At 62.4% G+C, this 12568-nt stretch overlaps 1 protein-coding gene across 3 annotated transcripts in view; it reads left to right on the forward strand.

Moving 5' to 3' along the window:
• The window catches only part of GRIN2D (glutamate ionotropic receptor NMDA type subunit 2D), a 34198-nt gene extending 21927 nt beyond the window's left edge, over nucleotides 1–12271 (forward strand). For 2 of the 3 annotated variants that reach the window (XM_075915496.2, XM_075915495.2), the window contains exons 10-13: nucleotides 347–507; nucleotides 5480–5667; nucleotides 6055–6287; nucleotides 8784–12271. In XM_075915496.2, the coding sequence (XP_075771611.1) occupies nucleotides 347–507; nucleotides 5480–5667; nucleotides 6055–6287; nucleotides 8784–10286 (2085 nt within the window). In that variant the 3' untranslated portion in view covers nucleotides 10287–12271. The remainder of the gene's footprint in view (nucleotides 1–346; nucleotides 508–5479; nucleotides 5668–6054; nucleotides 6288–8783) is intronic. The other variant, XM_075915497.2, reaches the window with a different exon arrangement.
• The last annotated feature ends 297 nt before the right edge of the window (nucleotides 12272–12568 follow it).

Here is a 12568-nt window from a genome sequence, read left to right on the forward strand (position 1 = left end):
GCTCCATGGATCACAATAGAATCAGCAAGGGTGGGACGACTTGCTCTGTGGGTTGCGGTAGAACCAGCAAGAGTGGGACGAGTTGCTCCGTGGGTCGCGGCACGTCCAGCATGGCTCAGCCCAGTTGATAGCCATAGACACAGTCGACTCTAGACAGATCCAGCCAACCTGCATCAAAAGTGCCTCACTCCCGGGGGTAGGGCAGGATGGGGATTCGGGGGGTGAAGTGGGGAGGGAAGGCTGTTTAGATGAGTGTTTAGTGGCTGCACCTCTCCCCCCAGGGGGTAATCCATCCTGGTGCCCTCTGTGGGTAATCAATCGCCCCCTCCCCCCTCCCCCCCCCCAGTTCCAGAAGCCCCAGGACCAGTACCCACCACTCAAGTTCGGCACAGTGCCCAACGGCAGCACGGAGAAGAACATTCGCAGCAACTACCCCGACATGCACAGCTACATGGTGAAGTACAACCAGCGCAGCGTGGAGGACGCGCTGCAGCACCTCAAGTCGGGGTGAGGCTCGGGGCTGGGAGGGCAGGGCTGGAGGGAGAAGGGAGGAGCCAGACGGAAATGGGGCAGGGCCAGGCAGAGGGGCAGAGCTGAAGAGAAATGGGAAAGAGAGGGGCTAGAGGGAGATGGGAAGAAGGCGGGGCCAGGAGGAGGGGATTGGGCCAGAGGGAGATAAGTCCAGGGGGATCTAAGGGTATGGCTACACTAGTCATAGGCGTGCGCAGCACATTTCATTAGGGTGTGCACCCAAAGAATTTTGAAAAAATGCACTTTGACCCCCCCATTAGCCACACTCCTGACCCCTGTTAGCCACACCCCTGACCCCCGTTAGCCACGCCCATGGAGGTAACCCTCTCCGGGCAAGATGGGCACATGACCAAAAGTTAAAAGTGTTATGTGACCCCCGACCCAAGGACTTTCCCCACCATCCTCCTACCAATAGGGATTAGTTTGGCCCCCACCAACCCCCCCCATGCAACTATCCTGCAATTGCATTAATCTAATGTGTGTGAAATTAATGCGGGGGTGGAGAGGCTCGGGGGGGGGGGGGGGGAAGTGTTCCCTCTAAGGGTATGTCTACACTACAGCACTAATTCGAACTAACTTAATTCGAACTAGTGCATCTAGACCTAAAAACTAATTCAAATTAGTGTTTTGCTAATTCCAAATAGCAGGTCCACACTGAGTGGACCCTGACCCGAAGTTAAGGCTGGCCGGAAGCAGTGCCAGCAGGGCATCAAGTTAGGACTTAGAGTGTGGAGCTGCTGCCTCAGGCTAGCCGAGGGCTGTGCTTAAAGGGACCTGACCCCCACCCCGGACAGACAGTTCTCAGGGTTCCCCGCTCGCTTGTCTACCTCGATGAGGGACAGCAAAGCAGTCCTGTCTTGGAGAGCCCTGAGTGCCCATACTCGGCACATCACAGCACTCGGCCATCAGCCCTGCTGCACTTGCCGCAGGCTGCCATCTGGGGGGGGGGGTCAATCAGGGGGCTGTCAAACTCCAGGAAGCCCTGCAGGAGAGCTTCCACCCCGAGAGCCTGCAGAGCCACCCCAGTCCTCCCCATCGGGGGCTCATGCCCCATTCCTCCCTCACCTCCTTCCACTTACCCTTCCCTAGCCCCCCTTCCTGATGTAAAAAATAAAGGACACGTGTTCAAAAATAGAAACTCTCTTTATTTAACAAAACTGGAGGTGGGAGGGGGGATTAACCTCTGGGGAGACTGGGAAAAGGAGGTGGGAGAGGGGAAGAGAGAGGGTGAGAGAAGGGAGGGGGAAACCTGGGAGGAGGGAGCTGGAAGGGGGAAGCCAGGGGAAGAAGGAGGAGGGGAAGTATAAAACTATGGTACGCCCACATCTTCAGTACTGTGTACAGATGTGATCTCCTCATCCCCGAAAAGATATTTTGGCCTTGGAAAGGGTTCTGAAAAGGGCAACTAAAATGATCAGGGGTTTGGAACAGGTCCCATATGAAAAGAGGCTAAAGTGACTGGGACTTTTCAGTTTGGAAAAGAGGAGACTGAGGGGGGATATGATAGAGGACTATAAAATCATGAGTGGGGTGGAGAGGGTGCATAAAGAAAAGTTCTTAATTAGTTCCCATAATAGAAGGACTAGAGGACACCAAATGAAATGAATGGGTAGCAGGCTTCAAACTAATAAGCGAAAGTTCTTCTTCACAAGCAAATAGTCAACCTGTGGAACTCCTTGCCACAGGAGGCTGTAAAGGCTAGAACTAGAACAGAGTTTAAAGAGAAGTTAGATAAAGTCATGGAGGTTGGGTCCATGGAGTGCTATTATCCAGGGGGTAAGAATGGTGTCCCTGGCCTCTGTTTGTGGAAGGCTGGAGATGGATGGCACAAGACAAATGGTTTGGTCACTGTCTTCGGTCCATCCCCTCCGGGGTAGCTGGTGTTGGCCGCTGTCGGCAGATGGGCTACTGGGCTAGATGGACCTTTGGTCTGACCCAGTACGGAAGTTCTTATGTTCTTATGTTCTAAGCTCAGGGCTCAGGGCCGGGGGGCTCACTGGACCACCTTGATTTTCATGCAAACCTGCTCCTGGTTTCGCATGTGGCCTTTGGTGGCCAGGCTGGCAGCTATCCTGCCCTAGACGGCCACTTTCCTGTGCCTAGTGCGGAGGTCATAGACATTGGAGGCCTCCCCCCAAACCTGGATGAGATCCACGATCTCTGCACTAGACCAGGCGGGCGCCCACCTCTTGCGGCCCCGGGCAGGCTCCTGGGAGCTGCCAGCCTGGTCCCGGGAAGAGGCGGAGGGCTGGGTGGCAGTGGGTGGCTGGCTCGTGCCATGCCAAGTGCAGGGTCTGCTGGCTGGGTGCTGGCAGGCTTGCACCTGGCACGGGCACCGTAGCCAGACTGTGCCCCTTTAAGGGCTCCGGGGCAGGAAGGGGGCAGAAGAATTTCCCTGGTTGTGCCCAGAGTGGCAAGCTGGGAAGGGTTAGCCTCCCACTAGTTCGAATTAAGTAGCTACACAGCCCTTAATTCGAACTACTTAATTTGAACTAGGCGTTAGTCCTCGTAGAATGAGGTTTACCTAGTTCGAATTAAGCGCTCCGCTAGTTCGAATTAAGTTCAAACTAGCGGTTTGCATGTGTAGCGCCTATCAAAGTTAATTCAAACTAACAGCTGTTAGTTCGAATTAACTTTGTAGTGTAGCCATACCTTAAGAGTTTCCTCCCATGAGTAGAATGAATTTTGTGTTGTGCACCAGTACCGAATTCATGTGGCTTGTTTGGATGTGCCATTGTGGCGCCCAAGTTATTAATAAACCTCTACCTTTCCCCTCTGCTGCCATGTCTCCTCCCCTTGCTCCATCAACTCCCCTGGTGCCTGCTGCCCCCCAACCCCTCACCCTCCTCTGCTGTCCTGACTCCTGCCCTTCTCACTGTCCTCAGCCTTCCTGAGACCTGCCCCTCCTCCACCAGCCCTTCTCTCCCCCCTGTGCCCACTCCTCCAGTAGCCTCACTCTGCTCATGTGAGCTACCCCTCCTCATCCCCTCGTCTAACACCTCCCTCGCCTCTCTCCTCTGGTGCTGGTCCCTCCTCTGCAGGTCTCTGCCCTTCTGCTTCACCCCCAGAATACCCTGGCACCTGCACCTTCCCTTCCCCCTGCACCCTTCTGGTGCCTCCCCCTTCCCTCACTGCCCCTTCCCCCTTTTTTCTCTGATGCCCATCCCCTCACCACCCTCTGCCCCCATTCCCCTCACGCCCCTGTGCCCTCTCACATGACTTGCTCCAACCCCACCTTCCTCATGCCTACCCCTTCTGTCAAGCCTTCTCCCAGCACCTCCCACTCCAATCCCCAATGCCCTTCCCCTCTCCTCTTCCAGCATCACCCTGTACCCCCTCCCACTGACACCTCCCCTCTGCCCTTTGCCTCATTGTCTCCACTTCTCCCCTAGCATTTGTGCCTCCTCTACCCTGTCCCTTTGGTGCCTTCCCCTTTCTTCCCCCTCTCCCCTCCCCCTCCATATAAGCCCCTTCCACCCCTTCCCCTTTCTTCCTCCTCCACCCTCCCCAACCGCAAAAGCCCCTTCCTCTCCCACCCCTTCCTCTTATTCCCCCCCCTCCTTACCTTCAGCTTCTGCCTTACAGCTGCAGGGCTGGAGTCAGAGCCAGCCCAAGCTGCAGGGCCAGGGATGGGCACCCCCGGGGCGCTGTATAGTGCTGCAGGGCCGGGCAGGGGCGCCCCCAGGGCACCGCGCAGTGCTACAGAGCAGGACGCCACGCGGTGCTGCCGGGACAGGTGGGGGCGCCACGCGGTGCTGTAGGGTGGGGCGGGCGCGCTCCCGGGGCACCGTGCGGTGCTTCCGGGCCTGGCGGGGGGCGCTCCCAGGCACCTCAAGGGCGCCGCACTGTACTGCTGGGCTGGGCGGGGGCGCTCCTGGGTGCTGCGCGATGCTGCTGTGCTGTTTGGAGGCGTTCCCGGGTGCCTTAGGGGTGCCACGCCATGCTGCTGGGCTGCGCGGTGCTGCCAGGCCGGGTGGGGCACAGGGCGCAAACATGGCTTGGGCTAGTTGGCCCGAGACATTAGGGTGTGCCTGGGCACACCCGGCACACCCCATGCGCATGCCAATGACACTAGCCACCCTTGTTCAAACTAGGGTGGCTAATGCAGACATTCGAACTTGCAAATGAAGCCGGAGATTTAAATATCCCGGGCTTCGTTTGCATGTTCCCGGGCGCCGCCATTTTTAAATGCCCGGTAGCTCGAACTGCCTGCCCGCGGCTACACACGGCACGGGCTAGGTAGTTCAAATTAACACTCTTAATTCGAATTACTGTTACTCCTCCTGCAATGAGGAGTAACGGTAGTTTGAATTAAGAGTGTTAATTTGAACTACCTAGCCCGTACCGTGTGCAGCCGCGGGCAGGTAGTTTGAGCTACCGAGCATTTAAAAATGGCGGCGCCTGGGAACATGCAAATGAAGCCCGGGATATTTAAAACTCGGGCTTCATTTGCAAGTACGTATGACTGCATTAGCCACCCCAGTTCGAACTAGGGTGGCTAGTGTAGCCATACCCTAAGGGTGTGGGCATGGATAGAAGACGGGGCCAGGAACAAATGGGTGACACGTGGGGTGGAGCTGGGAGTGGGGGTCTGTGGGCGAGGCCAGAGGCAAAGAGATGAATGGTGGGGGGAATGGGGTGGAGCTGGGTGTGGGGTCAGGGGCAGAGAAATTAAGGGTGGGGAGAGGTGGGGTGGAGCTGGGGGAGGGGCCTGGGCCAGGGGGTGAGATCTGGGGCAGAGAAATGAAGGGTGGGGGTGGAACTGGGGAGGGGTTGGGGATGGAACCAGAGAAATGAAGGGTGGGGAGGAGCCGGGGGTGGGGCAGGGAAGGGGGGGGCAGAGCTGGGGGAAGGAACACGGCTGTAAGCGGGAACCTGGGCAGCTGGGATTAGAAGGACGTTACCTGCCCCACACCTCTAACCCTGTGCCCCAAATGCTGCCCCCCAGGAAGCTGGACGCCTTCATCTACGACGCGGCCGTGCTGAACTACATGGCGCGCAAGGACGAGGGCTGCAAGCTGGTGACCATCGGCAGCGGGAAGGTCTTTGCCACCACTGGCTACGGCATCGCCCTGCAGAAGGGCTCCCGCTGGAAGCGCCCCATCGACCTGGCCCTGCTGCAGTTCCTGGGCGATGGTACGAGCCGCCCGGACCCCTGAGTTCCATGTCGGCCCTGGGAGGGGAGCAGGGCCTAGTGGTTAGAGTGGGGGGGAGCACCCAGACACCTGGGTCCCACACAGTGTTCCCTCTGATTCCCCCCCCTTGAGTGGAATGACACGTCATCTTCTCATTGGTGCACAGAACAGAAGTCACGTCGTGGGCAAGGGGGCAAAGGGGTTGGGAGCGTGGGAGGGGCTCAGGGCTGGGACAGGGGATTGGTGGGAGGGCTCTGTCTGGGGGGGCAGCCAGAGGTTGAGAGGTTGAGGGTGAGGGGGGACAGATGCAGAACAGGTTCCAGAGGGGGCTGGCTTGGGTGCCAGGCGGCTGACAGGACGTGGGTCCCACGCCCGCCCTGCCTTGCAGACGAGATCGAGATGCTGGAGCGGCTCTGGCTCTCCGGGATCTGCCACAACGACAAGATCGAGGTGATGAGCAGCAAGTTGGACATCGACAACATGGCGGGCGTCTTCTACATGCTGCTGGTGGCCATGGGGCTGAGCCTGCTGGTCTTCGCCTGGGAGCACCTCATCTACTGGAAGCTGCGGCACTGCATGCGCCACGCCGGGCGCCTGGACTTCCTCATGGCCTTCAGCCGGGTGAGGGGCCGCCTGCCTGCCTGCGGGCACCCCTGTGTCTGCCCCCGCCCACCACTGGACACCCCTGCGTCTGCCCCCGCCCACCACTGGGCACTCCTGTGTCTGCCCCCGCCCACCACTGGGCACCCCTGTGTGTGTCCCCGCCCACCACTGGGCACCCCTGTGTCTGCCCCCGCCCACCACTGGGCACCCCTGTGTGTGTCCCCGCCCACCACTGGGCACCCCTGTGTCTGCCCCCGCCCACCACTGGACACCCCTGCGTGTGTCCCCGCCCACCACTGGGCACCCCTGTGTCTGCCCCCGCCCACCACTGGGCACCCCTGGTGTGTCCCCGCCCACCACTGGGCACCCCTGTGTGTGTCCCCGCCCACCACTGGACACCCCTGTGTCTGCCCCCGCCCACCACTGGGCACCCCTGTGTGTGTCCCCGCCCACCACTGGGCACCCCTGTGTCTGCCCCCGCCCACCACTGGGCACCCCTGTGTCTGCCCCCGCCCACCACTGGGCACTCCTGTGTCTGCCCCCGCCCACCACTGGACACCCCTGGTGTGTCCCCGCCCACCACTGGCCACCCCTGTGTGTGTCCCCGCCCACCACTGGCCACCCCTGTGTCTGCCCCCGCCCACCACTGGGCACCCCTGTGTGTGTCCCCGCCCACCACTGGACACCCCTGTGTGTGTCCCCGCCCACCACTGGACACCCCTGTGTCTGCCCCCGCCAACCACTGGGCACCCCTGTGTGTGTCCCCGCCCACCACTGGACACCCCTGTGTCTGCCCCCGCACACCACTGGGCACCCCTGTGTGTGTCCCCACCCACCACTGGGCACCCCTGCATCTGCCCCCGCCCACCACTGGGCACCCCTGTGTGTGTCCCCGCCCACCACTGGGCACCCCTGCATCTGCCCCCGCCCACCACTGGGCACCCCTGCGTGTGTCCCCGCCCACCACTGGGCACCCCTGTGTGTGTCCCCGCCCACCACTGGACACCCCTGTGTCTGCCCCCGCCCACCACTGGGCACCCCTGTGTGTGTCCCCGCCCACCACTGGGCACCCCTGTGTGTGTCCCCGCCCACCACTGGGCACCCCTGCATCTGCCCCCGCCCAGCACTGGGCACCCCTGCGTGTGTCCCCGCCCACCACTGGACACCCCTGCGTGTGTCCCCGCCCACCACTGGGCACCCCTGTGTGTGTCCCCGCCCACCACTGGGCACCCCTGCGTCTGCCCCCGTCCACGACTGGGCACCCCTGCGTGTGTCCCCGCCCAACACTGGGCACCCCTGTGTGTGTCCCCGCCCACCACTGGGCACCCCTGCGTGTGTCCCCGCCCACCACTGGGCACCCCTGCGTGTGTCCCTGCCCACCACTGGGCACCCCTGCGTGTGTCCCTGCCCACCACTGGGCACCCACCACCTCTCCATCTGCCTCATTCTGGCACCCTCCAGAAGATGGGGGCACATACAGGAGGGGCAGCAGAGGGGTGGGGGGCAGACAATGGGAGATGGGCAGCGACATGGGGGGGGAGAGGAGCGCTGGTGAACGGGGAGCAGACGGAGGGATGGCGGGGGACAGATGAAGGATGCCGTCATGGGGACCAATGGAGAGGTGCCCGTGGGTGGGGGGCACCCCTCACCAGGCACCCATCTGTCCCTATGTTGGCACTCCTTTGTCTGCCCCAACTTGTCAGCAGCCATCCATCTGCCCCCAGGCACCCCTGATTTTCCCCCCACCCACGGGCACCTCTCCATTGGTCCCCATGACAGCATCCTTCATCTGTCCCCCGCCATCCCTCCGTCTGCTCCCCGTTCACCAGCGCTCCTCTCCCCCCCATGTCGCTGCCCATCTCCCATTGTCTGCCCCCCACCCCTCTGCTGCCCCTCCTGTATGGGCCCCCATCTTCTACCATCCTCTGCCTGGCCTGCCCTGTCCCCCCACCACTTCCATCGTCCTCCATCCACCCCACCTCCCCCATCCTCCCCGCACCTCTCCCCCCCAAACCACCCAGCCCAGTATCTCTGTAATAGTGGGCCCTCCTAGGCAGCATAGTCTGCAACCGTGTCACTGCGACATTGGTCCCCCCTTGCTGCATTGGTGTCACTGTAATAATGGTCCCTCTAAGCATATCCTGCAGCAGTGTCCCTGCAATAGTGGCCCCCCTTAGCATACTCTGCAGCGGTGTCACTGTATTAATGGTCCCCCCTTGCTGCAGCGGTGGCACTGTAATAATGGTTCCCCTTTGAATATCCCGCAGCGGGTGTTGCTGCAATAATGGGCTCACAGTCTGGGTGTTGCAGCAACAGCAGTCCCTTAGCAAAGAGGACGTGTGTTAGTGGCTACCCAATGATGGTATCTGGGGCAGTGTAACGGTTATTGCACTCCCCCCTGGCAGGGCAGGTGAATCTCGGGAGGGTTTTTGGGCCCACCCCGGGAGGGTTTTCGGGTCCACCCTCCCCCACTGATGCCCACTCAGCCTCACTTTTTCTCCTCCTTGCTTCCAGGGCATGTACAGCTGCTGCAACAGTGAGGACCCCCAGGCGAAGGACCATCAGCAGCTGCCCATCCTCAACCACAGCTACCCCCCACAGCGTGGGGGGCCCACAGCTTTGCCCAGCCCCCCTGCCCCACCCCTGCCCTGCAGCAGCTTCCTGCCCCGGGACCGGCGCATCGTGGAGCGCTGGCGCCATGCCCGCAGCCCCAACTGTTACAAGGACCTGTACCCCCCGCCAGCCGCCTCAGAGCCCCTCAAAGCCCCGCCCCAGCGCCACGGCCTCCAGAACACCTTTGCCGACGGCTTCCATCGCTTCTACGGCCCCATCGAGCCGGAGGGACTGTCAGACCACCTGGGCGCCGGCGGGGGAGCCCAGGCCAAGAAGCTGGGACCGTGCCAGCTCTCCTCGCCCCCCCGGGGCCTGGAGAACCCCCCGTCCTACTTCGCCATTGTGCGGGAGAAGGAGGGCCCCGACCCAGGCCCCTCGGCCTGGCAGAGGAAGTCGCTGCGGGGACTGTACGAAAGTTTCCAGGCGAGCAAGGCCGGGAGCCGGACACCGGAGGCTAAGAAACACGGCGGCGTGGGGCTGGGTGGCGGCTTCGCCACCAAGGGCCCCTGCGAGGCTGAATGTGGGCGGGCGGCCCAGGAGCCGGGGCGCTACAGCTACACCCGGCTCTCTTACGAAGACGAGCGGAGCCCACCGCTGAGCACGGCGCCCTGCGGGCGGGAGCGGCGCTACAGGCGCCCTGAGGAACCGCGGGACAGCGAGAGCCAGCCCTTGCTGCGGCCCACCTGCCCGGCCAGTGGGGGCCGCTCCCACATCTGCCGCAGCCGCTCCCACCCGCCGGCCGCCAGCTTCCCCAGCCAGAGCCGCTACGTGGAGCTCTCGGACTCGGACTCAGAGCCATGCGAGCGGGACGGGCCGCGCCCAGAGGCCTCCCCCCCAGCCGGGCCACCCCCGTCCGACAGGCACAGCTGCTGGTACGCGCCCGCCGATTTCTTCTGCACCTACCCCTCCCGGGAGCACCCCATGTTCGCCCCTCACAAGCCTCTGCGCTACTGGTCGGCCGACAAGCTGGCCCCCTGCCGCTCATGCCACGGCCTGTGCCGGCACTGCGCCAGCCTGGAGCTGCTGCCCCCCCCAACGCCGCCCTGCCGCAAGGAAGCCCGGCGCTATTTGAGCTGCTCTGAGGAGCGGCTGGAACGCCAGCTGGACTGGGAGCACCGCCTCTGCGGCCCCTACGGCTGCCTGGCGCCCCGGCACCACCATGGCCTCTACCGGCGATGCCACCACCACCACTCCTGCGAGCTGGGCCCGGCCAGCTCCCTCCTGCACCCCACCTCCCGCAGCCTGGAGGACCTGAGCTCCTGCCATCTGATGCGCTGTGGCCTGGCCCCCCACCGCCTCGGCTTCTCCCCGCCCGAGTGCCTCCCGCGCCGCCTCAGCCGCAGCGGGGAGCTCTTCACCCGCCGCGGCTCTGCCCACTTCTCCAGCTTGGAGTCGGAGGTATGACCCAGCCACGGACGCAGGTGGGGGGCAGGGCTGCAGGCAGGGGACAGGGCCACACATGCCGATGCCACGGACACAGGAGCATCAGGGGCAGAGCCAGGGGCCGGTCTAGTTCCCACTGATCCCAAGGACCCGAGGACCGGGGAGGCTACGCGCCACGGACCGATGGTCGTGACTGCGGAGGACGAGGAGCTGCGGAGAACGAGGCCACGCCTGATACCACAGAGCCCATGACAGGCTGCCCCTACCATGGACCCTGGCGCCTGGGAGCCAGCCTCAGTGCCCCCAGGTGATCAGGGGAGAATGGTGGCCTTCGGCACCACGGCCCAGGCCAAGGTGGACCTGCCCCAGGTCGGCGGCTGCTCCTGGTACCAGCAACTGGCGAGGGCGAAGCTGCCAGAAGAACCAAGGTGGGATCCACGGAGCAATAGATCCAACTGGGGGGGAGCTGCCAAGAACATTCTCCCCCATGCAGCCAGAGGGGGATGGGCTGGATCCATCCACCAGGGAGCTGGTGGGGGTATCAGCCACAGGGCCATGCTGCCTCCCCCCGCCGACCCTGTCTTGTCTCCAAAGGGCTCTTTCACTGCGTGGGGAGGGGGGCATGCTCCCTGGAAAGATGCAGCTCCAGGGCAGGGATCTCAAAGGGGGGGCAGCGTGGGGGGCAAGTGGTCCGAGCCGTGGCAGATGGGGGGCATTTGGAGATTTCCCCTGCACAAAGGAGAAAATGGGGGGCTGCCCAAGACTGCCACGTGGGCCAGGATGGGGTCCCCCCTTTCAATACACAACCGGGAGTAGCTGTTTCACCTTTTTAAAATCTCTGCTTTTTTGGGGGAGACGAAACTGTGATTTAAAAACCTGCAAAACTGAAACTGTGATTCCCCCCCCCCGGTCCCCCCACCTCCTTGTCCTTCGCGGGCGTCTTTGTCGCTGCCCCCCAAACCCACGTCCACTTTATGTTCCTCCCCCCTCCACACACGTGTCTTCCCTGTGGCCTTTTCACTCCTCTTTACTTCTTTCTCTGTCACCTTTTCCCTGTCAGCCACCCAACCACTGTCCCTCCCCCCATCTCTCTCACCAACCCCCATCCCCACATCCCTCATCCATCCCCCCAACCTCCATCCCCCCACCCCTCCATCCCCCATCCATCCCCCCAACTCCCAAATGTACCTTTGTTTGTCCACTCAGCCCCCCAACCCCTTTATCCAACCACCCCCATGTCCTTTCTTCCATCCATCTTCGCAGTCCCGCCCTCCCTCCATCCTTCCCTCCCCTGTGTCCGTCTGTCTGTGTTTCCACACCCACATCCCATGTCCCTCTGTCTGGGCTTACCCCCATCACCTGGTTATTTTCTCAGCTGTGGTTTCTTTATAGCCAAGGGGAGGGGAAGGGGCTGGCTTGGGGCCATGCTAACTGCTTGGGGAGTGTCTGGGGAGGGGGAGGAGCAGAGGGGGCTGGGGGCATCTGGGTACCCGAGGGGGTGGGGTCTGGCTGGAGGGGGCAGGGTCTGGGGGGCTGAAGTGTGGGGGTGGGGACAACGGGGGAGCTCTCCAGATAAAGCCATGGACTGAGGGGTGTGCACAGGAGCTGTGAACCCTGAATTTGTCCGACCCAGGTGTCCTGGGAGAGCGAGGGGGGCTGCTGGTTTGGCTGGGGGGGAGGGGTTCCCAGTCCCCTGAGGCCAGCGCGGAGTAAAGGGGGGTCCGGGCTCATTCCCCTCCACAGCTGCGCTGCATAAGGGGGGAGCCCGGGTGGGGGGGGGGGCTGCAGAAATGTCTGAATACTGTTCCTAATAAAGGGTTTTCTATTCCCGCTGGTCTGCAGCCCTGTGTCCTGTATGTCGCAACAGGGGCCTGTGGGGGAGGCTGCCGGCTAGTCCGGCCCCGCCTCTGTCAGCAGGGAACTGGCTGTGGGGAGCATGTCCATGAAGCTGGGCCCCTCCCTGGCTGCCGCCAGACGCCTGCCTGAAGCTGCATCAAGTCTGGGGAAGGGCAGGGAGCCAGGACGTCTGGGTTCTCTCCCCAGCTCTGGGGGTTGTGGGGTCTAGTGGGTAGAGCAGGGGGCGTTTGGAAGCCACTGCAATTGGCTGGCACTGTGTGGGAAAGTTCATTTACATAGAAATTAAAAATTAAATTAGTGACAAAATCTGTAATTCAACTGGAAAATTTAATTACCGTGAGACCGGGGGCCTGGCGCAGAGGCAGCGGGGGAGTGAGAGACACACGTGGCTTGGCACACCCGGGTGAACCAGCTGTGACGGGGCCTCCCCCCCCATACCAGGGCCC

Source organism: Pelodiscus sinensis, chromosome 18, assembly GCF_052426305.1.
Source record: "Pelodiscus sinensis isolate ZL-2025 chromosome 18, ASM5242630v1, whole genome shotgun sequence".
Taxonomy (NCBI): domain Eukaryota; kingdom Metazoa; phylum Chordata; order Testudines; family Trionychidae; genus Pelodiscus; species Pelodiscus sinensis.